Consider the following 27,907-nt stretch of genomic DNA (forward strand, 5'->3'; position numbering starts at 1 on the left):
ATTACATTATCCACACTGACCATCCGTTGCAGTGAACCTCGTAAGATATTCTGGGTAGATGTTTTGGTTAGTGGCAATGAAGAAGTTGACTTTCTACTGCCATAACTTCCAACCATTAACCTTTGTTTTGATATAAAAAACCTTGAGTCAGCTAGTTACCTTGACTGTTTGGATGCAGAAAACAAGACTTCTAGCAATGTGTCTGGGTCTGTCAGGCCCATGTATGCATTTAACGTGGGTAAAAAAAAATAATGACCATGAAACGTTAACTGATAAGTAAGTGTTGATGAAAACTTTTTTTGAGACTGGTATTCACATAACATGAGGCATACATAAAGTTTCAGCTGAAAGTTCTAATTTGTTTCAATGATACTAGCGGAAACAGGCACCCGTGCCTTTCAGGCCCTGGGATACAAGCTAAGGGTTAATATGTTTCTATACACTCCCAATCCATTACAGAATGTAGTGAATTCAAAGCTATACCAGAAGCTAGGTCCTGGAACACCGTTACCTACAAAGATTGTGTATAGTCATGAACAGTTGTTAGAGAATCATCTGCTAGCAACCTATTGAACTGAGTACTGATAGATCTCAATGAAATCAATTCAATCTATCCAAGGTTATTGATGCACTTTAATCTCAGAGTTGAGAAAAATGATATGCACAAAAATGGTGGTTAATTGTTGCCGGAAGGCTTACATGATGAGTTCCTCATAACATTCTCATACAATACAGAAGCTTGAGTAACCTACTTGTTTCTCAATCAGCTGACAGAATGGATATTAATATCTGGCTGAAATATGCCTAGTATAAAACCTGATAATCCAGATGATAACCCAGGGATAAATATAGGAATCAGAACCGTATGTCCTTAGCAGGTACACAAGGAATAAAATCATTATGTTGTTAAAATTTTGATTTTAAAACTTATGATCTTATTTTGTGAAATGTTAACAATGCAAAAGTAGGCAAATGCTGATAGTGTTATCAGTCAACCTCTACATAGCTGTCACAGAAGTAGAGTATTACGAATTGGGAAATTTCAGAATCTAATTTGGAAATGGTTACTGGCATTAGTGGACAATGAACAACGGATGTTGGCCTCTGAAAAGGTTCAGATATATCCCTGTGGTAATCACAACATACAACATTAAACAGACAATATTTGAACACAAAAGATGTACAGCTTGCAAAGTAAACCCACAAGTTCCAAAACCGTGGTAATCCATACTTGCCACTTGCTAGACTTGCATGGGTTGCATTGGGTATATTGTGTTTATTATGAGTGAGTAGTGTTTCATGTTGCTTTTACCAGCAAAATCATGGCTGGGGACACCAGAAATGAGGTTCACACATCATCTTACTTCACACAGAAATGTTGCTGTCTCATTGGATGAATTCTCTTCCATTTTTTCCAATGTACTTCACAGCCAAGGGCAACTAATTCAGTACTTAGTAGTAGTAAATGATGTATGGAAACTACCGATGTGTTGTGAATACAAATTGAGAAGGGGGCAGAACTCTGTTTGGTTTTTTTTGTGAGCAAGATCTAGCAATGGCTACAAAAAGATTTGTACCTGGGCTTGAAACAATTAAAAATTAACATTCCTGGAAATGTGTGTGCATGTACATTTCATTAAATATATATACATATAAACATTTTCATTAACATTATCAGTTTTACTTTAAGGCTGAATTAAATCACTGTTTATTAATCTGTTCGTATGAAAGTATGATAGTCCCAGTATATTAAATATTGTACATCACAGGAACTAAAGAGCATGTTGCAGTAATGGCTATGTGTGATTTTCTATTAGTTCTAACACATGCGTATAGGCTAAATGCAGATACTGAAATTAGTTTTCTGAAAAAATATCTGATAGATATGCAAAATATAGATTGTAATAGTGAAAGTGTAATCGGAAGGATAGGGCGATTCTGTTTACTCTTGTTCAACGGGCCTTCATCTGAAAGAAAGGGTCACATTTACGATGAAGCATATTTTGAAAGGTTGTTTTAAGAAGTTGAGCTTTGTCTGTGATAGTAGTGGATGGTATCAAGAAACAGGAAATTCACTTAGAATTCAAAACTATTATGAATATTTGTGTGATATATTTAGACTTATATTGGACTTCAAAGTGAGGGTTGATGAGGAAGAACATATATGTCACTGTGGCACCCAAGGGGTTAATGTGTTTGGAAACATAAATATGTTGTTCAATGGTCCCTCGGAGCCCATTAATTGATATTCCCTCAATGTTTGTTAATGTTCTCCCTCGCCCTTAGAGGGTACATCAACCTATGAACCCCCACCCTTCCATGACCAGTGAACAACTTACATTGTAGCCATATGGGCCATGTGGGGAATAGAACCCTGGTCTTAAGCAAGACAAGCAAACACTTAAACTACTAGGCTCTCCCACATCCCATGCGGCTACTGGAAGATGTAACTTGTTCAAAAAGGGATTAGCTGTTGATCATAGTGGGAACATTTTGAATATCTTTTGTTATGTCATGTTTGGGCAGGTGACAACAGCAGGCAATATCAGCACCACAGAATCCTATATTGCCATGGTAACTTGATCTCTTCCATCTGTTCCTGATGCCACAAGAGTGCTTAAGTCATCATCTCAACAACACAAAGCTTCTAGATTCCAACAGTAAAGCATCAACAGGCGCTCACAACTGAAACAGTTGTGCAGAATAATTGAAATGTATTCAATGCATTATCAAAGTCTCACTGAACTAAAAAATAAAAAGTATTTAGGAATTGTGCAAAAAAAGTCTCAGGCATGAAAATGTAACCCAGTGTATGAAATAAGCAAAAACCCTCCAAGACATCAAAACCTTAAAATGTTACCAGCCCGAAATGGATTTAACCAGACACAAAAATATTGTGAATGCACTCAGAGGTATGGAACATCAAATTTTATTTACCAAACCATGGGACTGGTTAGCTGTAAATTCAGACTGTCCATCAGAAATCTATTCAATCTCAGGCCCAGGTCTTACTTCAAACGTTGTAACTCTCTACATGTGTAACTCACTTGGCAATGGTCTAAGGTCTTTTATAAGGCTTCTAGGGCAAATTTGTTGGTACATTTTAATCGAAAGACATCAGAATTCAGCTACAGATCAGCTGAGTACTTGCTGGACATGTTTTTGCATTTCTTTTTTATCCACACCTTTCTTGAAATTAAGTGTTCTCAAAACCAGCTCAAGGAAGGATCTCTTCCAGCATACCCAGCTTTCTGGACACTGCTTCACCAAGAAGCATGGTTCCAACTGCCACATCCTCTCTCAAACCTATCAATCTCTATACTGTAACAATATGCTATGTGATATGAGCCATCTGGCCAGAGTATCCCTCTGTCTGCATTTCCCTGTCTACTGATGTAACACTCCTTGACCAGCACCAGCCCTTCCTGCAGCTTTTCAGGAGAAGGGATGTCTCAAAACACTTGGGAATTTGCCGTAGTAGGCACTGAGCCATTAAACATTTGGGGATGATACACATAATGCCAGTAAGGAGGAGAGAAACAATGTTGTATATTTTCGAAACCCTGACAGCTACAAAGTTTAAGCACACATTTATACAGAAGTCCTAAAAAGTAACAAAGAAGTATTGTGTACTGTACTGAGCAAGTTTTAGTATCATGTTGCTTATAGCAATATTCCTGCAACATCACAGAAGTGTGCTTCACCTTGTACACATGATAATCCTGTGTGTACACATGTGAGGAAAACTGTACCCAGGTCTTCATTGTGACAAGCTGATGCTTTAGCCATTAGGCTATTCCACTGGGCGGGGCATACTGTAATTTAACATGTAAAAATTACATTCATAAGTGTAGCATTATGCTTCTGGGAAAGAATTACCTCAAGATGCAAAAATACATCTATTTCAGCATCTATTCTGCGTTGCTCAATACCATGAGACAAGAGGTAGTCACACATACAGAGACCATTGACACATCAATCGATTCCCTATACTACTAGACAGTTCTCACATAATTTCTATTACATCATAGGGTATTCTGTATTGAACAATCTTTAGCTTGAGTTTAGAGATAATCCAGTAAGTGACTGAGTTGGGTTACGGTAATTATCAGGTTATGTCGCTTTAGCTGTCATGCTGAATGTGGGGGGGGGGGGGGGGGGGAAAGGTCAAAATGACTGAGGTCTGTCCATTCACATCTTTGATAAAATGTACATGCACAAGTTCACACACGGCATGGATCAGCAACTGCGGGGATGTGCAAGGACTAACCGAGTGTGGTTTCACACCACTTTCAGCAAGATTCCAGTAACATCATGGTGGGCCTTTGCATCTTGAAATAAACTTAGCATTAAGTCACCAGGTTGTACTTAGCAAAACATCTGGATAAGAACTCAGTGGTTGGCAAGTTAAAGGTATTCTTGATATGATAGATTCCATGTTTTCTAACGTTAACATGAAATAAAACTGAACATGAGGGATTCTGCTAACCATACACTAATTTAATTTGCCACATTAAGCATACATCCCATAATGTCAACAAAGTCTTCAAAGAAATATGTTCATCTTGTATCAAAACCTGTTCATCCATATAACATTAAAGCTCAAAACATCACTGAAATGGACAGTGATGATTTCCATCACTTTACATGTTCAGAAGAACATGGAATATGAAGACTATGCCTTCCTGTCCATGGGATCAATTAGCCTTCACACAACTGCTAATGGGCTGACAACTGTTTGTATGCAGACTGCACTGATCCAACCATGATACAAATACAATTACAAACCATCTGCCTCTTTCCTCTCCATTAACTGAAGACTTTCTCCCATTGATCTCACAAAGGATGGTCAATGAAGTCATAAATCAGCAAGTGGTCTCAAACCAACATTATAATCAATACTACTTGTTACACAACAAAATGCCTGCAGTTTGACCTCTCAGTCAATGCATCATTGCATTGCTCTCTTTTCAGAGAAATCAATGCAAGCACAAAGTCTAATTTTCTCACAACTGTATTTACACCATAATCCAAGAAGGTCCAAAATCCAATCTAGGTTAAAGCACTTCATTCAGACACCATTCTGCCAGGTTAGGGAATGCATTAGAGGAAGTACACACCAACATGAAGCAAAAGTTATAAAAAAATCTTCAGATGTCCAGCTAGCATCTATTCAAATCCACTGCAGATGGATTACTGTATAACGCAAACCTATATGTAGCATATATCATAACTGTAAACCCTTTTACACACATTCACTGAGAGGGAATGTTGGCTATTGTGATCAGTGAGTGAAAGAAGGTAAATCATCAATAATATCAATATTAGTGGAGATAAAGATGACGATGAAAACAACTACATCAACAACAAGCAACAACAATGAGCAAATCAAACAATGCATTTTATTGTCAATTTTGAATTGTGAGAATTCTTCTTAAGTATCTTTTAATCATCTGGCTGTCCATATGGGGGCCATATTAATTGCTTGTGAGTACCCTCTCCTACAGAAGAAGGTAATCCTGGTAGAAAGTCTTGGTATGGTCCCTAGAGGACTGAGGCAGCCAATGTCCAGCCAGCCAGCAACATGCCTGGGGAGATGTAAACAGGCCTCTATACATTCCAGCATGGAGGGGCATGACCCCAGGGAATTACCAACATGATAATCTGCCTCAAGAAATCAGTTACTAATGAAATCAGTCAAATATAGAAAGAGCTCACAACTGCTGAACAAGTCTGAATATTCATGATACTTTTTCTTGAAACAGGATATGCATTCATTCATTACTGAACACTGTCCAGAGACTCTAATCAACCCATCCTGATGTCAATATTCCCATCATTCATGACTTCATGAAACTGCTGAGTTTAATCACTTTGATAATAACCGTGCACAACAACTGTATAAATCAAACTTGACAAAGTAAATCCATATCAGCTCCTGATCTTGCTCATGTGTTCTTCAATAATATTCACTTGATTAAACAGGATCTGCATTGATCTCTTTCACATAGAATGTGATGGTTACAATTGGGAAATGAAGCTCAGCATATTATCCTTAAACACATCAGTACTATGGTTATGAAGCAATTCAGCTTCAGAGTTCTTGAAAGAATATATACTTAAAGCTATTTACAAATGTTTATGCTTCAAAGAGCTGCCATCATTAGTGCTATATGACCAAGAATTACCAGATAAAATAATAATCCATTCTCATATCTCTGTGTCAGAAAGATCTGATCTGATTGGTTTATGTAATATACAGTGTACTCTGATGCACAAGGAAATAACACCTTTTGAGCGCAGAGAGTAAACGTTACACAACCACCACAAAGCAAAAACCTGCATGCATGTGGTTTGTGTTATTAAAATGAAACAATCATACAAAGGACATGTGCCACCCGGGCATTGAACCCGGGTTGCAAGAATGGGGATCTTGCATGATACCACTACACCAGCAGCCAAATCTAATGTTACTGGGCCCCGTTTCACAATACTTTCATAAGTCAAAGATCTTGTAAGTTTTCTTGAAGCCACTGTACCTCTTATACTGTAAGACAGAAGCTATGGATGCTGCAAGAAATGTTACAAGATCTTAGGCGTATGAGAGCTTTGTGAAACGGGGCACTGGGCTCTTGAAGTTGAATTCCTCGTAACAGTAAATGACTGTATTGTAATTCACTTCTCACTATTTAATATGATTGTAATTCAAAGGTTTATCAAAATATTAAAGTGTAAATATTCGTGTAAAATTAAAGTTTCTATGTGACAAAGAAGAAGATCAAGACATAGAATGTATCTCCAGTAATCTCAATCCTAAGTAATCAGTCAGGTGTCTCATGGAATAATATCAGCATTACACATTACTCAATGATCGAACGACGGATGGTATTTATTCGTCTGCTTGTTGTTCACAACAACTGGATCAGAACAACCTGTGAATAAATTATTCAGTAACATTCTGGGTCCAATCAAATCAACTGATCAAGTCTGGCACCTCAGCATTGGTTACCAGGGACCATTTTCCATGCCAGAATTTGTGAGCAGTCTTTCACATCATGCTTAGCACTTCAACTCTCCAACCCAGTTGTCAGACCTTACTCCCATCTGAACAGAGATTGTAGTGTTTAAGTTCTGTGAGTAAATGCCATTTAAAGGTCCTGTGCTGACCAAAACCTCAACCATGCCACATGGTGACAGCTATGATGGTTCTAATGAAAGACAAACACAAAAATATCTAATCATCTTTCAATAATGACTATTTTAGAGTTTTAACCTTCTTATTTCAAACTGACTTGAGCAATACTGAGCTGAATCACTAAAATATGTCAATGTATATGTATGTTCTGCTCTCCCTGGCTCCACTCCATATGTTTTCCTTGAAGAGACAGTGACAATATTTGTTAAACTATATAAAAAAAGAGTGTCAATAACAGCTGATTTGGCTCATCATTAATCACACATTCTAAGGACTTTTACAAGGTATGAGTGAGTGAGTTTATTCCAGCTATATGGCACAGTCTGTAAATAATTAAGTCTTTACCAGACAATCCAGTGATCAACAACATGAACATCAATCTGCGCAATTGGGAACCAATGACATGTGTCAACCAAGTCAACGAGCCTGACCACCCGATCCCATTAGCCACCTCTTACGACAAGCATAGTTGCTTTTTATGGCAAGCATGGGTTGCTGAAGGCCTATTCTACCCCCCAGGACCTTCATGGGTCAACTAGGTATGAAAAACACATTCGACAAGGAAGGGCAGAGTTGTCAGTTTGGCTTTACAGAGGGGGAGGAGAGTTCACCTTGAGGCCAAGTAATCACAATCAAATTACTGTCGAAAATTACTGTTTAACACCTGGCAAGGTGGGAGTAGTTCAGAAAATGTCATCCATCATCCAACTGATCACCAAGAAAACAAAGGACTGCTAGGAGTCATACAAACAATTTCATGAATCCAGTGTTAACCAGATATACAACAGTTGACTGGGTAGGGGACCAGATCATTGACACCTGAGAATTGTTGACTGTTACATTGACAGCTGACAGACTTATGTTATTTTCATAGATATACAAGCTGGGGACACTCTAAACAGTGACTGGCATCAGATGTGTAGATTTTTTTATTCCTAATCACCAACTTGACAACACATACAACTGAAGATCAACTGAAGAGAAGTCTGGGATCTGACAAAAGTGTAAGTACAGAGAAAAAAACAAACATATCATAGAAAGAACGAATACTGTCTTTGAATGGAAAATTCACAGCAAGATAACAGCACAAACCTGGAACATATCTTTAATTTTTCAACAAATCTGGCAGGACGAAATGATAAAATCCCCATAAAAACAGATCAACTGATGCTGTACAGGTGTATGTATAGCTCTGCACCTGAAATAGCCTATTTACAAAGTTGAAGCCCAGCATTGATATGCTTACAGCAACAGAGAATAGTTGGTTAGTTTATCAAGAGCAGCTGTGCTCACCAGCATAAACCATTACACAGTTAACCTGTTCTACAAATCATAACAAACATACACATGCATATCAAATTAATTCCCACTTGCAGTAGAGTTTATCCCCTTATCGTTAAAAGGATACCCTGACAGACTGAATTTAAATTTAATTAGCTGTGACTAGGGAGTGTGTTTAATCTCAAGCTGCTGAGAAGCTGATGATAACAGAGACCCCTAAGGATTGGATGTAACTGAGGCCCTTGCAATGGAAATGACCAGACGTAACTCATTCTAAACATATTCTACAGACTCACTGATCTTAGCGCTACAACCATGGGTAAACATGGAGCTATGATCATCTTGGTCTAAACATAGTTTAATGGAAATTGCCCTTGCCACTCATTATAATCTCAAAATCCTCAAGACCTTCATGACCTCCACAGGACCTATTCTATACACCTACTCAGCCTCTAAGAACTGCATTTCTTAGAAGAATATTAAATGATCACATTAGTAACACAAGAAAAGCTTGCATTTTGTGTACCATCTTCAATGCTTTCTATTGAAAAAAGACAAACCAACAAACATATTTTCTTCGAACTAAACAAAATTCATCGATGAAAACACAACAGACTAGATAGTTCTCCATAGTAAGACAGTTGGGATGGAAGATGTGAAGGCATGTCTGAGTGGAACTGCACATCCCACAGGTTTGGTATGTATGTAGGCAGCAGTTATTGCAGCAAGCACCCTGTACAAACAGCTGGCTCTACTTCCCACCATAGGCTGCTGGAATCTTGGCCCCATGCCAACCAGACCTGCCTAGACACTGACTACTAATGGGCTATTAATGGAAACATGCTTGTGCAGCAAACTGGGGGATACAGGGAGGTAACACTGGCTACAGACGGGGTGAAAAGTTGTTGATAAGTATGGAAGAGTTATATCCCTTGGCAAAAATTGCCATGTTGATGTGTGGAATGAACTTTGCATGTGATCCAATGACCCTACCGCAGCATCAGGGCATTTTAACTCTTTTAACACCATAACCGGTCACTTCCATTACGTCAAGTTCCCAGAGAGTGAGATTACAGATATGATAGCTAGGTTTATCATAAAAAATATCAGCTTGTGAAACATTATTTGCACTACATTTCATACATCATATCAACTGTCTAATCCTACTGTTGATAAATATGAAAGTACTTTCTATCATATTGATCAAATAATCTAACTACAACTTAAATAAATATGATTTTCTTAATGAAATGCACGCTTGCACCCATATGATATCAAGATTAACCTTGAAGGAAGCAAAAACTGAAGCATTATTTCCACTTGGAAGATGTCATATTACCAACTAACCTTTACACATTTTCACTTTTCGGTGAATCAGGAAAATCATAATAAGATTTTTTAAATTACATACATGGTCACCAATATCACGATGAATGTGACTTTCCACTTGGCAACATGGCACAACAATAGGAAATACCCCTATTTTCTAAGATCTGTAAGAACAAACATGGAAGAAAATTTGTTTAATGCTGGGTATTGTTTGACAGCTCTGAATATCAATCATATCACCATAACAAGGAGTATTTCTGCTGTTGTTAGTGACAATTTTGCTGGACAGATTGTTTCTTAATGACGCTTTTCACGTCCAGTTAGCTATAAGGAACATTTTTTGTCAAAGTCATGCAGTTGGCCCATGGCTGCCAATCATCAGGAAAATGAATATCAGCCTCATGAAAAGTTATACTATACATTTAGCCAAAAGTTTTGGGTAAAACCTTGCTAGTGTGAACGTATTAAGCAAGAAATCGCCACCTATATGTTAAATATGGAACTTCATGGGCGTATTATGCAAAGTTGCAACCTGTGAAAAAAATTATCTTGTGCACATATTTTTTTACTTTAAACATTGTGGCCACATGAAGATTGAGGTGACGGAAGTTGAGATGTCACTTAATTGATATTAAACAGGTGTATAAGGTGTAAATAGTATTTTTGATGTGCATTTACAACTATAATGTGTACTTTTAATTCTACTCCTTAATTTATTCAATTTATCATAGTCATTTCGCTCATTAACATCGCTCACATTTTCATAAGTGTGCAGAATAGTTCATACTTTTAAATCTGTCAATAGAATATGAACAGCTGCATTGTATTTTCAGACACTATTTAAAATATCAGCATTAAAAAGATGAATCATGTCAAGCAGGTTTCAAATTTTGTGTATTATTTTGATGTGATTACTGCCTGGCTGATAAATTGGGGTCGGTGTCTGGGAACTAACTCATGACATTATGTCTGATTACTCAGCCTTAGTGCCGAATGTGTTAATAATTCCAGCACATAAAGATAAACAACTCTTCCTATCTACTGACAAAACTTCAGATGAGTTACTTGTTTGTAACATAAATAAAGCAATCAACTATTATTTAAATGCACAAGTTGACAGCATACAAATATTCTTTCGAAAAACAAATAGGAAACAAAGTACCCAAAGCACCAACATTTAATGCTGTGTAATTTCCCAGAGGATGCAATACTTGTGTTCAGATTTATTTACTGATGAAACGCAGGCATCACGCATAGTTGACATACATCAACTTTATTCACAGCAGTCATGAGTGCATAATGCATGAACAAGGCACTACATCACCGTTATGACAGTGAGTAAATGCAACATTATACACCTGGGTCAGCACACTATCACATATCCCCTGAACAAGCATTTAAACAACAAAAATGTCAACCATTAAGACACAAAAACTACCTCTTTCATAATTGCTCATGTAGAAATATTGAAATGTGTATTTTCTTACTGACCAATTGAACAATGTTTTAATTGTGCCGAAATATGTGCAGAGGTTCTCGTCATTGCTTAAAGGTGAATGAGTTAGTGAGTGAGAGATTTTACACCGCTCTTAGCAATATTCCAGCAATATCACAGCTGGGGACACCAGAAATGGACTTCAAGCATTGTATCCATGTGGGGAATCGAACCAGGGTCTTCGGCATGATGAGGGAACACTTTAACCACTGGGCTACTCAACCATCAACTTTGCTTAAAAGACTGAAGGGTTAAAAGACCACAGCAACAGACCATAAAGGACAACTCAAACCTAGGGAAACAAATGGGGAAATTCTGAAATATATATCTCATTGCTACCTGGCAGGCATTATCAACATAACTTATCTTCCTTTCATTATGCTGTAGTTGGAGAGAACACAGATACAAAAATAATAATTTCTGGCTTCAAGAAAAATGATCATTCTTAAATAGAAAGTGTTAGAATGATTTACATGTCATTTCATTTGTGAACGACCTTTAAACAATCTTGCCATTTGACACAAGACATGTGATTTATTGAAACTTAAGTATCATAAATAATCACATATGGAGAGATTTAACAAATTAATCTGAAATTCCATGAAGGTTTTCATTTGCACGATGTTTTATAACTTGAGCTCTTTTGACACTCCTATATACAGAGGTCCAGGGATAGAAAAGAATTTTTTCAAGGATGACATGGGGAATCAGATAATTTAGTCGTGCCTTTATGAAAATATGCATGTCCATACCTTTTGATGATCCAGCTTAACATAAATCATCACAACAATTATGTCATTCAATTCACTGTTAAATAAATCGGTAAACATCACGTAAGCTAGTTAACTGTAAACCTGTAAACTGGATTTCCTGCATGCTATCAATACTGCACCAAGAGCTTAATTTGTCCTAGGACTATAAACAAACCCGCAAACTATGTTATCATCCAAAACAGGATTTCCTGTTATCTGCAATAACATTTAATATGGCCATGTCCAAGCTTGGAAATTGAGACTGCCACCAATAAATAGTTTCATAGAGGGCAAAAACAGATTTTGAATAATCCGAGTTGTTTGAAAATATATCACAGTTTCAATCTAATGAAAAATGGTGAGTATCATTATTAAAAAGGACACACTACACAAATTTTGTATGTGCCATTTCAATATCTATTGTACCACTGCAAGCAAATTAAACTTTATTTCGATCCCTGGAGGTCAAATACAAGCCGAGAGTATTGGAACCTCACCTTTGAAATCATGTGTACAAAGTTGAATCAAACTAAATTTATAGGCGAAGTGAACAGGGGTTTAACATCGTACTTAAGAAACTCCATTCATAAACACTCCAGTTTTCTACTCCAGTAGACATGTAACCCATTTGTGCTGAATGACCTTGAACTTCAACATCATCAAGTATCAGTCAGAAACCCCTCCATCCAGACCTGGTTTATGTTATGCAGAAATCTGCATCCAGTACTAAGGTTGCAATGATGCAATGAAGTTTCAATGGATTGCATTTGTTGAGTCCCTGATAGCAGTTAATCGATGGCAGAAACGAAACACTAATGCTGCATCAATAGTATGTGACTATCAATAGTTTAGTAATTAACTTCTGTTGATATGCGCAGCAAAAAATACAGGAAGTACCAGATTCGTTCAATTTGATTTTTAGGGTGGAATCTTTAAGAATCTTGATCTGGATTTCAAGCTAGTGAGTGAGTTCAGTTTTACACCACATGTAGCAATATTCTTCCCATATGGTGGTGGTCTGTAATTAATCAAATCTAGACCAGACAATCCAGTGATCAACAGCATGAGCATCGATCTGTGCATTGGGGAACCAATGACATGTCATTCAAGTCAGCGAGTCTGACCACCCAATCCTGTTAGTCACCTTTTATGGCAAACATGGGTTGCTGAAGGCCTAGTCTACCCTGGACCTTCATGGGTGGATTTCAAGCCTTTTTGTAAGTTATTACAAGTCACAGACACTATGCTAGTATCTTTTCATTTCATGTAAACCATACATTCATTTGGAAAATGACTTCATATATGACAATTCTAGGAGAAAACAAATCCTGTGATAGCATTGCAATAGTTGGATGCAATAGACTATTGCTATTGCAGTAGTATGTTGCAACAGCTGCTTCACCCTCAGTAGTCACCCCTATTCAGTACACACATCAGTATATAAAAAGGACAGTGGGATGCTCAATGATATTCACCATACAAAATTCTTGATAGGAAACAAAGTTACTGTAACTAAATCAACCATCTAATCCTACAGAACAATACTCTACACCAGTTCATTACTTTGTAGGACTCTTATACCTCCTTTGAGAACCCTTGTAATAAGAGAGAGGCAGGTGGAATTTTGTAGGTCAGCATAAGCCCCTGCCAACTGGTGTATAGAGGAAAATGAAATCAGGAATGACGTCTCAACATTAGTCAGTAGTGGCAGTGGTTAATGTGTGCATGTGTCATGAAGATGACATCATTTGTATTGATTACATGTAATATGTTTTTATGTTATTTCTCTGGTGATCCAAATTCTGTGATAACATGTTCTGTATCATGTACATATGAAGTCCTTGAATAATATAATAATTATTCAAAATCATCATTAAAACTGCTGGCTGAATGCTACCTGGTTTTCACTGACTGTAATTAAGTTGGCTCAATGTTGACAGCATAACTTTGTTGAGAGTTAGCTTGTTCTGTAATACCAATTTCACTCGTCTTTTTTTTTTTAAACAGGTATCAGTTAAATTGATTAATTCTTCTGGATCTGTTACTAAAACAACTTTGCTCTTGGAACCATTCTCAGCAGAATTTAGTGTTGTAATCCATAATAATATTACCAGCAGTTCAGGGTTTGGGATAGAGAACTTTGGCAGTGGGCCATTTTCATAATTTCAATTATTTTTAGACATTTTCTAAATTTCGAATGGGCCACTGTCCTGTATCAACAGTGACCTCTAAAATTCAAAGAGCCTTTTAAATTGTAATGTGTAAAATAGCCCATGGCCCCTGCCTTTCCAAGTCCCTGGCTGTCATTAAGAGGCCACAGACAATTTGACTTGACTTGAGTATTCTACTTCTTGCAAATGTTGCAGAGGGTTCACTGTAATCAAAACACTTCCATCATATTATGGAGGCAACTACTAACTTTTAGGCAGCCAAAATTTTAGTTTGAATTTTTTAAATGGAATGGTCAAAGTAAAAGGGTCATAACCAAGACAAATGAATAAATAGTGCCCCCACCTTCTGGAATGTCTGGAATCATAGTGATCATCATCATAATAATCATTTCTCCTTCTCTTGTGGCGATAATCATCATCATAGCTGGAATCCCTACTTCTGGTCCTTTTTCTTCGGGATCGTGGCATCTGAAAGGTCATATTCCATATTTTAAGGAGCATCTTGAAAGATCAAAGGTACCAACAGCACTGTTTGTAGTGACAAAGTAAACTTGCAAGCTATAGCATATTGTGCTGAATATTCTACGTATACACAGGAAACTTTCCAATGTACATGCACTTGTGGCAATAACAGGTATCTGCAGATTTGCTGTGATGATACTGATGAAAAATAGGAGAATAACAATTGTAAATCTAAATAGTAAGGTCAATAAATTGGGAGATAAACACATGATGCTTTCCATGAAGGTATAGGTTAAAAGTAGACTTGTGATCCAAAATGATAATTGGAAATCACACACAAGTAACAAGAAGCTCAACATGACCAGAACCTGAGCAACTGCATAATTCCTTTAGTTAAGCTGTTAAGAAAGAAAATCAACCTGAAGAAATTTCCTGAATCCCATAATATTCGAACACTGAATTAACATTCACTAAAATCATAATAATGTGATTCAACAGGTTGGAGCCAAAAATCGAAACAAATGACAACTTGCTGAACACTGAAATGGTGAAAGATTATCAAAACAAATGAAAACTACTTCCATCTAGATAAAAGACTGCAGAAGAGTACTGTGATTAGAAAAAAAAGGAAATATATGTCATGGTCTTCTTTTCTGAGTCATTTGATGTTGAAGTTCACAATAACTAATGAAAGGTGATTTCAAGGGGAGGTAACTCTACATAGTCTGGATGACAATTGAGAATAGTTTCGTTTAAAAAAAAAAAAAGAAAACAAATTTGAATAACAGATCTCCCAGTTATTTTTATTTCAACAAACACATTACATACATCATTATTTATTGCAATTCATTTGTGTCACCATGACTACAACAAATATATTGTTTGTGGAGTCAGATTACTATTACAAGTCTAACATTAACTATATTTCTACGAGACTGACAGCTGTTCAATTACACAGAGCAATGCCTTTCCAGAAGGTCACAATCTACTAGTAAATAACAAGAATGGTAAACAAAGGAAAATGAATTTTATTGTTGTCACCAGTTTCAATAATAAATTTGAAAGCTGTTTGCTTGATGTTATCACCAGTAACATCAATATTAAAGAATTTTATAAAACTTGCACTTTAAACAGTATTGATCAAATCAGTTGATACGGTGTACATAAAATGAGGTCAAATCATAATGTTATGTGTGTCCTCCTATGTACATAGCATACCCCTACCTTGTAAAAACAGGATAACTTCATGAAGACGTTTAGCCATGAAAAAATGCAAAAATCATTTTCATGATTCCATGTGTCTTGGAATTTTGTTACAAATGTCAATCTGAAATTATTAATGCTTTTCGCTACTGTGCTTATTTAAATCAATAATGATCAGAGACTCTTCCACTTATTTTTGAGAGAAATGTTTGTATTTGGTAATGAAGGAGCAGTTTTAACTGGTTGTGGATTTCACACCATAGGATTTAATCCCCCCAAAATAACACCTCTAGATCCAACAATGAGCTTATTTCAGCCATATGCTGTGACCTGATCATCATTAAAGTAGGATAACATGAATGACAAATAGCAAATGACAAATGACAAATGTTTTAAGAAATTATGAGGTGCACTTATAAGTTATTAAGAGGGATTATGTCAGTTTCACTTCATTTATTTGTGAAATACCCTGTATTGATGTATTTCTTCAAAAGTCTGTCCTATAATTTGTGGAAGACTAAGGATTAGTGTTTTGGGACAGATGCACATGTTATATGGTACTTGAGAGCCACCAATAACCCTTATTTATCAGTTAAAAGCATATCATAACAACTGTCAAAACAGAAGCATTTTAATAAGAAATCTCATCCAATTATTACCTTCTACTATGTATCTCCTTTATGTATTTGCCAAAACTAAGTTGAAGATCTCATTTTCTTTTCAGGGTGTATCACTATCCTTGTTCCAATGTCACCAGTATCTGACTGCCAGTCAAGCTTGATGCTGTTTGACAGTCATTATTGCTCCTTTTGTTTGAGATAACTCTGTCCACACTTATTCTTGTACATTCAAATATGCGGTACTTACTTTGGTCTGACTGATAGTGACAGTATGGTCAAGAGATATAAATGTAGTTGAGTCAAAAGGCTTTAGATGTTGAGGAGGAATCTTGTAAAATGGAAAGTTGCCTTTCCCTGCTTGATTCCAAATTTCCTTTGTATATATACGAAAAACATAAAGGATTGTTCATATACAAATAATGCATATAAAACATCCCATTAAGAGACTTTGCATGACATATGGAGTCCTGAACTTTATTAGGCAAAGATTTCAATAAGCATTGATGGCAAAGTTTATCTAAAAGAAACTATGTTTGCGTCACAATACGTCTTTTTATGATGCTTGGCCAGGTAGAAATAAAGCACACTGAACCATTTTATTTGACACACAGTTAGATATCAATCATAATTTTTATGTTAGTTCACATAAGCAAATGATACGTAATTTCACTATTGGTTAAGGTTTTTGTAACTACAAAGTTTATTTAAAAACACTACTACAAATATATACATAGCTAGAGAAATGCATTTATTAATTAAAATCTAAAAAATTTAAATATGTAAGTTAACTGATGTGCCTAATTTTATCACTGATCAGTTTTTCCATAGTCTGAGCTGGCTGGGCAATCGTAATCAACATGAGCCTCATTTAAGCTTTACTTGCGGAAAACGTTTAATAGGGATAAGAGATTCACATACAGTTGAAGCTTACATAAATAAATTTTAATGGTTATTTCATATGAACTATAAGTTTTCCTGTGAAACAACATCAATGGCAGGTTAACACTGACATTTGAAATGATATCTTTCAGCGTTCACATGACTAAACCACCTTTCTCAGCCCTCTCATTTCGGATAGGGAAACCTTGCCTTATATCTTATGTGGGCATATTTGGTTATTAGTCATCACAGTAACTGAGACCACCATGACACGTGAAATTCAAAACGTGATAAACATTAAACCAGTTTTTGTAAATTTACAATTGATAAGAGATACCAAATTCAGGACCCTAAACAAATTTGTTTCCTTGAAATACATTTGATTTTGGTAAATTTGGTAGATTTGAAGAGGATTAGCTTTTAGTAATCCCAATAATTCTAGCATGGTCTAGGAAACCTGATGAGTATGTTCAGTACTGGTTTTTATGCTTAAAAATGACACATCGCAAAACACAAGCTGAATTCCAGTGATTTTGATGATTGCATTGCTCGTGATACATCGGAGGAGTATGTATGTGATTCTGAGTGCACAAGCATTTTCAATTTCATTGAAACGTCAGAATCCCAGTCATTGTTGTGTGAAGCTTTAATCTGCAAAGTTAAGTTACAAAGAAAGCAAACTAACATCAGTAGTATTTACTTGATATCATTAATACCACTTAAGAAAACACCACAATCAGTAGCCTTAAAAACAAGAAATAGCTAGCAAAACTTCAGTCGTCTGGTCGTGACAGACAAAACATAAATAGGAAGCACCTGAAAATCCATCATTTCATCAACGAAAATCCATAAACAATTGCCAAAATGTGGTGAGAGAAAGAGTTCATTTGATTCCCCCATATTCTTTCTTCCATAGAATAACAGAGGTAACAATAAGCGGTTTAACCCTATATTGTGTACTTAATTCGGGGATTTTCGTTGTTTTTGCAAGTCCTCTAGTAAGTGTTGTGATAGGTTTTGTTAAAAATTCAAGTATGTATCAATTTAAAAATAATATTTGGGATAGTGGAGGGGAGGAAGTCTTACTGTGGTGAGCTTCATTAGTTTCCCCAATACAATGTCATCAACACTATTTTTGTAGGAATCACTTGATATTTTTTCGTGATATAGATGAATATATCCTTTATCTCTCAAATTAGGTGAAATAAAAAATGATACTCCAGATCAAATTCTTTGCCCTTCATCAACGAAAACCGCTGACACTGGGATAACAAAATAGATCTCCAACTTAATATCACCAGTCATCTAATTCATCTGATGATCTTCTTAAATCAGTCACTATTCATTTACAATGAAAACTGAAGGACACATTAGACTCCTTTGGAGACTTGTCTTGAAACATGTCCCCAACGATAGCAGTAGCAGGCTAATTTGTTTACCTTTTTCGTTCCCATTTAACAAACATATGTCTGAATAAACTTCGATATATCGACGCAATGGTTATGTCCAGTATTCAAAAGACTAACACTGTAAACGTTGGTAGTTCGTATGGACATATGGACCGTGACATTTCAATACATATCAGCAGTGGTTATGTACACAGGTGGCGCGCTATTATGACCAACCAGGTCAAATATGGCTGTCGTTGCGACACAAAAACGTCCGTTTTTCTTCAATCAGAAAAGGTTAAAATGGCGGATATACGGTTATAACATGAACGCTAACGTGTTTCCATCTTTCTTTTCTGTACTTACACTGATTGTTCTGCCTCGACTTACTGTTCCCCACAAAAAATCTAAATTCAGATGTCTACGACAAGAAGACACGATCGATGCAAGAGCATCCATTAGGTGTTGTAAGGTATCATACGATTGGTCAGAATGAAGCCAATGACAAAACCCGTTTTAATATTGTCCTGACTATTTCTAACGGACAAATGTATTGGGCGTGATATTCCTCATTGTCCAACCAGTAACCGTTTCTCTTTTACCGCATGGTAAACCCCAAAACTATGTCTATATACACGACGTCGTGTATATAATGCTCTTATACACACGACAAGACAATGCCGTGTATGTATAAGTCTGTTATATGCACGACGGTCCTTTTATCGTTTATATAATGCTGTCATTCACATGAAAACTAATTTAAGTTTATGTTAACCTCAGGATATATTCGTGAGCAGTTGTAACTGGTAAAATAATGACATTTTAATTTACAATGGAAAACTTTCCTTGTGCTACACCCAGTGTGGATTCAAAATTAGTATCCTTAACAAATGAAGTTATGCTTCAAATGTTATTAGTAGGTATATTTGTAATATATTTTCGTACTTTCTAATGCAGTCATTACAATTTATGCATAATACGAGGGAACAGGTCAAAATGGCCACTCGATACATACCGGATATCAGTTGCCAGGATTATAAAGAAATTAATTTTACAGACCTATTTCATGCTGCGAATTTATGAATTTACAAATAAAAAAGAACACAAATTAAATTCATTCAACGCGCGTACCAGTTTTATTTTCAATATATTTGTACATGCGCATACATTTATGGAAATATGTCTTTGTAGCAAACAATATTTTTTCCCGAAAATATCTACTCCGTTGGATGTCATATACTGTACCAGATGTCAACCGGAATGGATGCACTTGTTCTTGTTTTGTATAGTAACAGATTCCTTCTGTAGCGGTTAGCACTGTAACAGTTTTGTACTGTTGATGATACTATAAAAGGGATTTACCGTATCAGAAAACTGTCGTTTTTGGATACATTCATACTTTAGTGAACCCACATATACTGTACCAGATACCCCCTATAACGGACACCTTTAAACTGTACCAGATACCTGAACTGATCTTCAGCAGCCCATGCTTGTCGTAAGGCGACAAACGGGATGGGTTTTTTTGTTGACCCTTGTCATCGTATCCCTGTTGCGTGGATTAGTGGTCATGATGTTGATCACTAAACTGTCTTGTCTAGACAATGTCTATGCAGACAGTCGCCACATAGCTTGAATATTACTGAGTGCAGCGTAACCCTAAACCCACTCACTCAGTACCTCAAATCTACTGCAGGGGATACCCTTATAATATGAATATTAAATACCTACTGCTGAATGTCGTGCACTGTTCCAGCTAACCACTTCAGCAGATAATCTCATACTGCAAGACATATTCAATTCAGTGAGATATATATTGTGCTACATTAATATCTATATTAATTAAAGGCGATGGGGTAGCCTAGTAGTTGAAGCGTTCGCTCGTCACGCAAAAGACCCGGGTTCTATTCCCTACATGGGTACTATGTGTGAAGCATAAAATTTTCTGGTGCCCCCCACCGTGATATTGCTGGAATATTGCCATAAGCGGCATACAGCTGAACTCACTCACTCACTATATTAATTTGTAATGTACATTGGCATTTGCATGTATTTGTTAGAAACAAGGACTAAGGATTTCCTCGTGGATATGTCCAAATATATTTGCAAATATCTCCTTTAAGAAAATAAAAATGCACTCATGTCGTAAACATAGTATGCCCGGACATTCATATGACGTCATGAACTTGATGACTTCACAATGCTATGATGTCGCTGCACTGCATATCTAATTTTAATTCAGTGTTGAGAGATGAACATTTTTCTTTGAAAACCAATGAAGAATTTATTTTTTATGATAAGTAGAATCTCACTCTCGTGTTAAGTGATATCAGTTTTAGCAACACTCGTTGATAAAAGTGAAAATATCCCCTGCAAGCATCGGATATTTGTAACTTTATCAACTCGTGATGATATGATTTGAATCAGTAGACCCTTGGGTGAGTTTCTCTAGTCATCAATAATTTTATATTGGTTTACTGTAAACTGATTCATACAAAAGAGGATTTTCCCACCTTCGAAGTAACACACAGCACACGTAAAGAAAACGCAACACAAGAGTATGTACATTTATGTCATTTTAGTAACGCAACAAAAATCATTGTCAAGAATGACTGTGATCATTATGCACTTAAGAAAATAGAAGTAACGATGCCATAAATTAAAAGTAACTGGCCTTTGTAGACTGTGTGAATGGACATGTCCTTCGAACCCATTTATCATTGCTATACCAAAGACTGGCATACAGAGCGGGAATACTGGGGGAAAAAATAAATATTGAAGGTGAGTTAACTTGGTATTCGCGGAAATGATTTTGCAAACTATTCTTACAGAATATTAGCGCAGTATGAGTATTCCGCTAACAACTGTCAATGACAGTGATTCATAACTTGTGGGAAAATACGGGGAAGACTATGCCTTAAAATAACCCTTAAAAGGTCCGGATGACACCTACTGTAACGCTAGTCCTCCGGTGGTACAAGGGCCTGTAACCAGTCTAAAGGAATCTACCAATCACAGCTCGTCTTGCAAAGCGGGGATGGAAATTATCCAGTCGTGTATATTGTACCACGATACACACGACGTCGTGCATGTAGACGATTCGGAAAAACATCATGGCAAGCCGATCCATAGGAAAGATTTTGAGGAATTTGCAGTTTAGGCCTGTAAAAGATATGAAATTTACTTTTGATCCCTATAAAAATAATGTCCGCTCAATCAGGTATTTATATGATGAAATAAATGAAAATGGGTGATTGCAGAGTTCCGAATATATTATTTTTGTTAAAGTCAGAGTTTAGCTGGTTTCAGTTTTTAAAAGATGTAGGTTAGATCTATTGTTTATATTATAGATCTACAGCTACGCATCCTCTACTGTTGTTATCGCGTGTATTGATTAAGCATGAATGAGGTCATGAAAAGTTGTGTAGTGAAAGACCGTTGTATTAAATGTGTGGTTTGTTATTAGTAATGTTGATCTGATGCTGCTGCTGATGTCCACTGTTTTGAATAATTCATGGAGACACGTCCTAGCTGATAGGATTATGACCTAGTTGGGCTCAGAACACCCATTAATATGCTGCATATCCTTTGCTCTCTCTCTCTCTCTCTCTTTCTCTCTCTGTCTTTTTGCATATGTTTCCGCTGATTAAGTTAATTTCATGGGTTAGTCATGCTGAAGGAGTCATTGTGGGCACAGGTACTACAGAAATGTACCCCAGGTACCTTCCCGTTCTGCATCGCGATCAGCGCTGAAATGCTATCTCAAACACATACTTTTATTCCTGCCTGTGAAACCACGGAAAAAATTCAGCATGGCAGTGAAATATACCTTCCTTCGGCTCTCAGTTGTAAAATATCAGTTCCATATTCGATTGCGTTAGAACACAAGGTGAATAAAAAGATTATCGATGCCCAATAAGCTCTCAAAGTCGGATGATCCTGATCAACACCACAAACCGGTTTCGGGTTTGGCTTGAGGAAAGTGGACTCATCTGATGTTTATGGTACCTGGAACGTTTGTGTACATTTACTTTGGTTATGGCACATTTCTGTATGCAGAAAGGTACCTGGGGTACCCTTCTGTAGTACTTGTGCCAACAACAATGCCTTCAGCGTTATGATGGTTACAATTTTCTGCTGACTTTTGTTTTCTCTCTTTTTCAGAGAGGTATTATTTCAGTTGCAGTCCCCCAAACTGATTTCAACTAATGAGAATGTCAATATGAAACTGGATGTCAAGTCTGATAGATCCGATCCTCGCATAGACATAAACTTTTGTAAGAAGCGTCATCCTGTTTGCTAGATTGGTTTAATCTGTTGCTCTGCAGATTTGGTTTCCATAATAGTTAATGGTTAACTTGATATCACATATTCCATGAATAAGACTTGAAATATAATGTTTTAATACCCGCAGTCTAATATAGAAGTTTGAATATTTTCTAAATGATTAATGTACAGTGACAAACATAGCCTTTGAATTGTGTACATTGGTAAAATATTTCAGTTGAAAAGTTGTTTTCATTGACAATATTTCAGCTGATGGGCAGAAACTGATCTTCAAAACAGCAAATCTAACTACATTAGAAATTCTTGACCGATTAAACCAAGTATGTATGGACAAAGATCCCAAGAAGAACGAGGTCGCTACATTGACAACAAAAACAGCGAGGAAAAAGAGATGATGATGGCAGGTGGTGTAGCTATCGTTAATAGTGACTGTCACACGGTCAAATGACAGACTGTGTATTATGTACTTCCAGGATTCCAGTGGAGACTCCTGTATATATTGTGTGCATCATAAGTGATTTGTAACAGTCAGTGGACTGAGTGTGTTTAACTGAAATGCTAAATGTTTGGATGACTGAAAACTTTTAACATTTATGATATTGACTATAAAGGTGATATACAAATCCTTTGTCTCACTTCTGTGTAATACTACTGCAAATTGATATTGTGCTAAATCAAACCACTAAGTGGGTGCTGAAGGTGCTGCAAAATAAGAACAATGTTTTAGTTGAGGTAGTAGTGCAGTTAAAAGTGATACGTTTTACTATGTTTTTAAGATGTGATTTGAATGCAGGGAACTGTTTTGACAGTTTCAAGGGGAGGGGCAGTTAATTTAAACAGTGATAGAGCACAAACACAGAAAGAACACTTTCCATAAGAGGGACCTGTGAAGGCCCAGGATGGAATAGGCCTTCAGCAATTCATTCTTGCCATAAAAGGCGACTAACGGGATCGTGTGGTCAGGCTTGCTGATTTGGTTGACTCATGTCATTGGTTCCCAATTGTGCAGATCAGTGCTCATGCTGGTGATCACTGGACTGTCTTTTCCAGACTCGATTATTAACAGACTGCTACCATATAGCTGGAATATTGCTGAGTGCAGCGTAAACTAAACCCACTCAGTCACTTTCCAGAAGAGGCTAGTCTATAAGAATGAGTTTTCAGATCTCAGTTGTGTGAATTGTTTGTTAGGGATTAGCAGTTCACTTAGATATTCTGGTGACATGCCATTCAGACTCTGCCACAAAAGGCGACTATTCCTGTTGTAAGAGACGACCACAGGATCAGGTGGTCAGCCTTGCTGACTTTGCTGACATGTTGTTGGTTCCCAATTGCTCAAATCAGTGCTCATGCTGTTGATGACTGAATTGCCTGGACCACACTGGATTATTTACAGTATTGCAGTATAGCTGGAATATTGCTGAGTGCGGTGTAAAACTAGAGTAACTCACTCCTTTCAGTACTCAGTATGTGATACAAGTACAAGTTTGTCCCATTCCCCCATCCCAAATCATAATTATAAATTGACATATAATAGAATTATTAACAAAACCTAACACAATAATTACAAGAGAAGTCACAAAATAAGCCCCCAAATTAAGTACATTTAAAAAAAAGTACTGTAAAACTTAAACATTTCGGGAAAGAAATAACTTTCTGAATGATTCAAGACTCTAATGAAAATTTCAAGCAAAAACATTTGGACTACATGTATTTAATGTTATTTTTGCATGTACTTGTACAAATCCTACCACAATCACTGATACGGTTGAGCCACTTGTTGTTACCTCTGTTGATCAGTGCAAGAAAGATTATTGGGGAAGGAACTACTTCCTTTAAACACTATCCTCACCCCAACTGGAAGCCATTGTAATCACTTCAGTATCGGGGTTATGTGAGAGGACTTTTTGGAACATGTAATGATTCTTGTCACTACATTTTGGACTTTTTGCTGTCACCTCAGAGATTCTTTGCTGACGCCTGGAAGTAAACTGTTCCCATAGTCTAGCCTCGAGAGTACCAAACACTGTACTCATGTCTTGGCTGCATTGAGTGATATCAGATGATGAATTTGACTAATACATCTGAGATGATCAAAACAGGTCATGCACAAATTGTCAACTCCATAATCCACTGACAACTCTGAGTCAAAATAGATACCAAGGTTTTTTACCAGGAGTGAGAAATCTGTATGAGTTACCTATCACAAGTTTTAATTTGATGTACTGAACAAACTACTGGTCAGACAGATCTGCATACGTGATGCTGCTATGGGATCTTGAGATGTAAGGAAGGAAGAAAGAAACTTTCACCTTAGTTTTCTTTCCTTCATGAACTGAGCGCCTTCGCATTCATGTGAGTCTGCCAAGGACTACAAAATTGTGCTTATGACAAGTAAAATGTAATAACAGTTGTCCTGACAAACAAGTGAATCATGGATTGTATGACAATGTCTTCACCATGGTGACTGAGTACAAGAGACCTGGATAAAACAGATACAAAGGCTTTTGTTTGTTAGCATGCCGTAAGTCACGGCTGACTGGTTCATAGGTGAAGTGATGCAGAAATGGTAGGTCACACAGATGAACAATGAACCTTACACTTAAAGGGCTTACAACTTATATTGAATTAAGAATCAGGGTGATCTGAAGGAGGAGTCTTGATATGTTGTTTAAAGCAATTTCCTGTATTTAAGAGATAAATATATGTTTTCAGATTTGCAGTTAATGTGTTAAGTGTTTGATGTCTGTAAATGTCATTATGAATTGACACTGTTGGCCAAAGGCTCCTAATTGTTAGACTTTCTGGTCTTTGAAAACTAAAATCACAAACCTTAAAATGTGTAGTATATGTATGAAGAATGCACAGTGAATACCCCAGGATATTATGACTTTAAAATGTACTTTAATCATGCTTTCTTTAACCCATTACATAGCATGCACTTCTTTTTGTTTTAGAAATATTCTTATGAAAAAGGGAAACATGATGGGTTAGTTCTGGTGGGTTGTACTATACATAACTGACCTGATCACATTAACCGAGCCTCTCCACTTGATCCATTTTTTGGATGAATACGGGAGGCACAGGCGGAGGCACAATCTGGGTCACGGGTACCTATTTTAAACTTTCAAAACCCACCAATCTATTGTTCATGTTATCATGTAGACTATCTGTTTACGCACGGCTTTGTATATTCCAATATAATAAGGAAATTCGGTATAGAACTCAATATGTGACTAGAAAGTAATGACAAGAAAACAATTGACAGCATTTGAAGCACCAGTTGACATTAAAAATCTTCAAACCAGTCGCGTTCAGAGTTACCATCAACATGATACTCTTCTGCATTGGGAACGGACATAGCAGCTGCAGCAGCAACAGCATCACTGCTGGCATCCACTAATCCAACTATGTGTACCAGCTGCCAAGGCACTGCATCCCTGTCATGCCACAGAACTTCAGATTCCTGTCAACTGTCGTCTGTTCATGACCATCTATAGAAGCTGGAATATCAACACTGGAAGTGTGTACCCTGTACCAAAATAATGAAACCTCATAATTGACCCACCTGAAGTGCCTCTAAGGGCACTTTGTTCAGGGAGGCAGATGTCCCGAAAGTCTTAATGCAGGAAGGTCGGGGAGATCATGTTAGGCATACAAACTAATTCTATTTCAGATGTCACCAACAAACCTATTTGCACCCATCAATTCATCCATGAACCTGACCTGCATATGTCATGTATCACCCAACCTTGCAAAGGTGTGCCACAGATATCGACATATCTAATATGTCCCCAGGATGCGCTGTATGTATTACAAGCAGCGAATGCACACAGTGCCATCAATGCTGTACAACGTTTTTAGAACAGCACAGTGCAAGTTCCCGGCGTGGATCCACTCTACCTAGTTATTGGTTTCACTGGGGATGTTGCCATTTTCAAACTGAGCGCATAATTTACAAGAGTGAACAAATTTTGTGTATCTGATATCACATTTGTAGCCCAGGCTCCTTATTTATTTACAGCAGAGGACCACACGTATTCTGTCGCCAGGGACAATGCAAATGTATGTCATATTTATCATGTACGTTGAAATACAATTTCATCACAGTACTGCTAGACACATATGAGATGATCCTAAATGCACTAAACGCATTTGTAACAAGAGAGGCGGTACAACGAATTGGGCGAGTACACTTGGCTGCTACAGGTAGCTTGACGATTATGCACGTGCAATACATGCTAACCGTGACATGAAATCAACACCGCTACTGATTAACACCTGTCTCGCTACTGTTTTACACCTGTCACAATACTGTCAGTTTCAGTTGTAGTAAAAAATGTCCAAGTTAGGAAAACATGGGCAAATAGTTCATTCTCAGGTAAGGGAGATAGCATACAATGTTATCATGTATATGGACAAAAATTGTGCAACCAAAGCAGATTCTCTTTTACAAAGTGGCCTTGCTACTGGACTCTCAACGGCAACTTTAAAGCGCATTAAGGCAGAAGGTGGTAGGAGTGCGAGTGGACCTACATTTATCAGTCCCACCAAGTTGCGCAAACCCAAAACTTGCAGTTACAAACTTGATGATTTCGACCGGTGTGCAGTCCGTCAATTTGTACAAAGTTTATATGGCGTAAAAAACAACTACCCACTCTGGATACGATGTATGATATGGCAAAGTGCCAGTTGAACTACAAGGGTTCTAAGGGAAGTTTTCGAAATAAATGTCAAAGACATAGGGTTTAGGTGGCGAAAAACGCAGTCAAACCGTAAACTTTTAATAGAACGTAAAGACATTGTTTCCAAGCGTTTGCAATACTTGCGTGCAATAAAGAAATA

At 37.0% G+C, this 27,907-nt stretch overlaps 2 protein-coding genes across 3 annotated transcripts in view; one reads left to right on the top strand and one right to left on the bottom strand.

Moving 5' to 3' along the window:
* LOC137277480 (dual specificity protein kinase CLK2-like) overlaps positions 1 to 19,263 on the bottom strand; it is a 67,706-nt gene extending 48,443 nt beyond the window's left edge. For both annotated transcript variants that reach the window (XM_067809218.1, XM_067809216.1), the window contains exons 1-2: positions 19,142 to 19,263; positions 14,567 to 14,691 (exon numbers count right to left, since the gene is read on the bottom strand). In XM_067809218.1, coding sequence (XP_067665319.1) covers positions 14,567 to 14,691; positions 19,142 to 19,234 — 218 coding nt within the window. In that variant the 5' untranslated portion in view covers positions 19,235 to 19,263. The remainder of the gene's footprint in view (positions 1 to 14,566; positions 14,692 to 19,141) is intronic.
* A 2,584-nt stretch (positions 19,264 to 21,847) lies between these two features.
* LOC137279229 (large ribosomal subunit protein mL53-like) lies at positions 21,848 to 23,545 on the top strand. Its single transcript, XM_067811732.1, has 3 exons — positions 21,848 to 21,995; positions 22,940 to 23,052; positions 23,312 to 23,545. The coding sequence occupies exons 1-3, from the start codon at positions 21,889 to 21,891 to the stop codon at positions 23,455 to 23,457; spliced, it is 366 nt and encodes a 121-aa protein (XP_067667833.1). The 5' UTR covers positions 21,848 to 21,888; the 3' UTR covers positions 23,458 to 23,545.
* The last annotated feature ends 4,362 nt before the right edge of the window (positions 23,546 to 27,907 follow it).

This window comes from Haliotis asinina, chromosome 3 (assembly GCF_037392515.1).
Source record: "Haliotis asinina isolate JCU_RB_2024 chromosome 3, JCU_Hal_asi_v2, whole genome shotgun sequence".
Classification (NCBI taxonomy): domain Eukaryota; kingdom Metazoa; phylum Mollusca; class Gastropoda; order Lepetellida; family Haliotidae; genus Haliotis; species Haliotis asinina.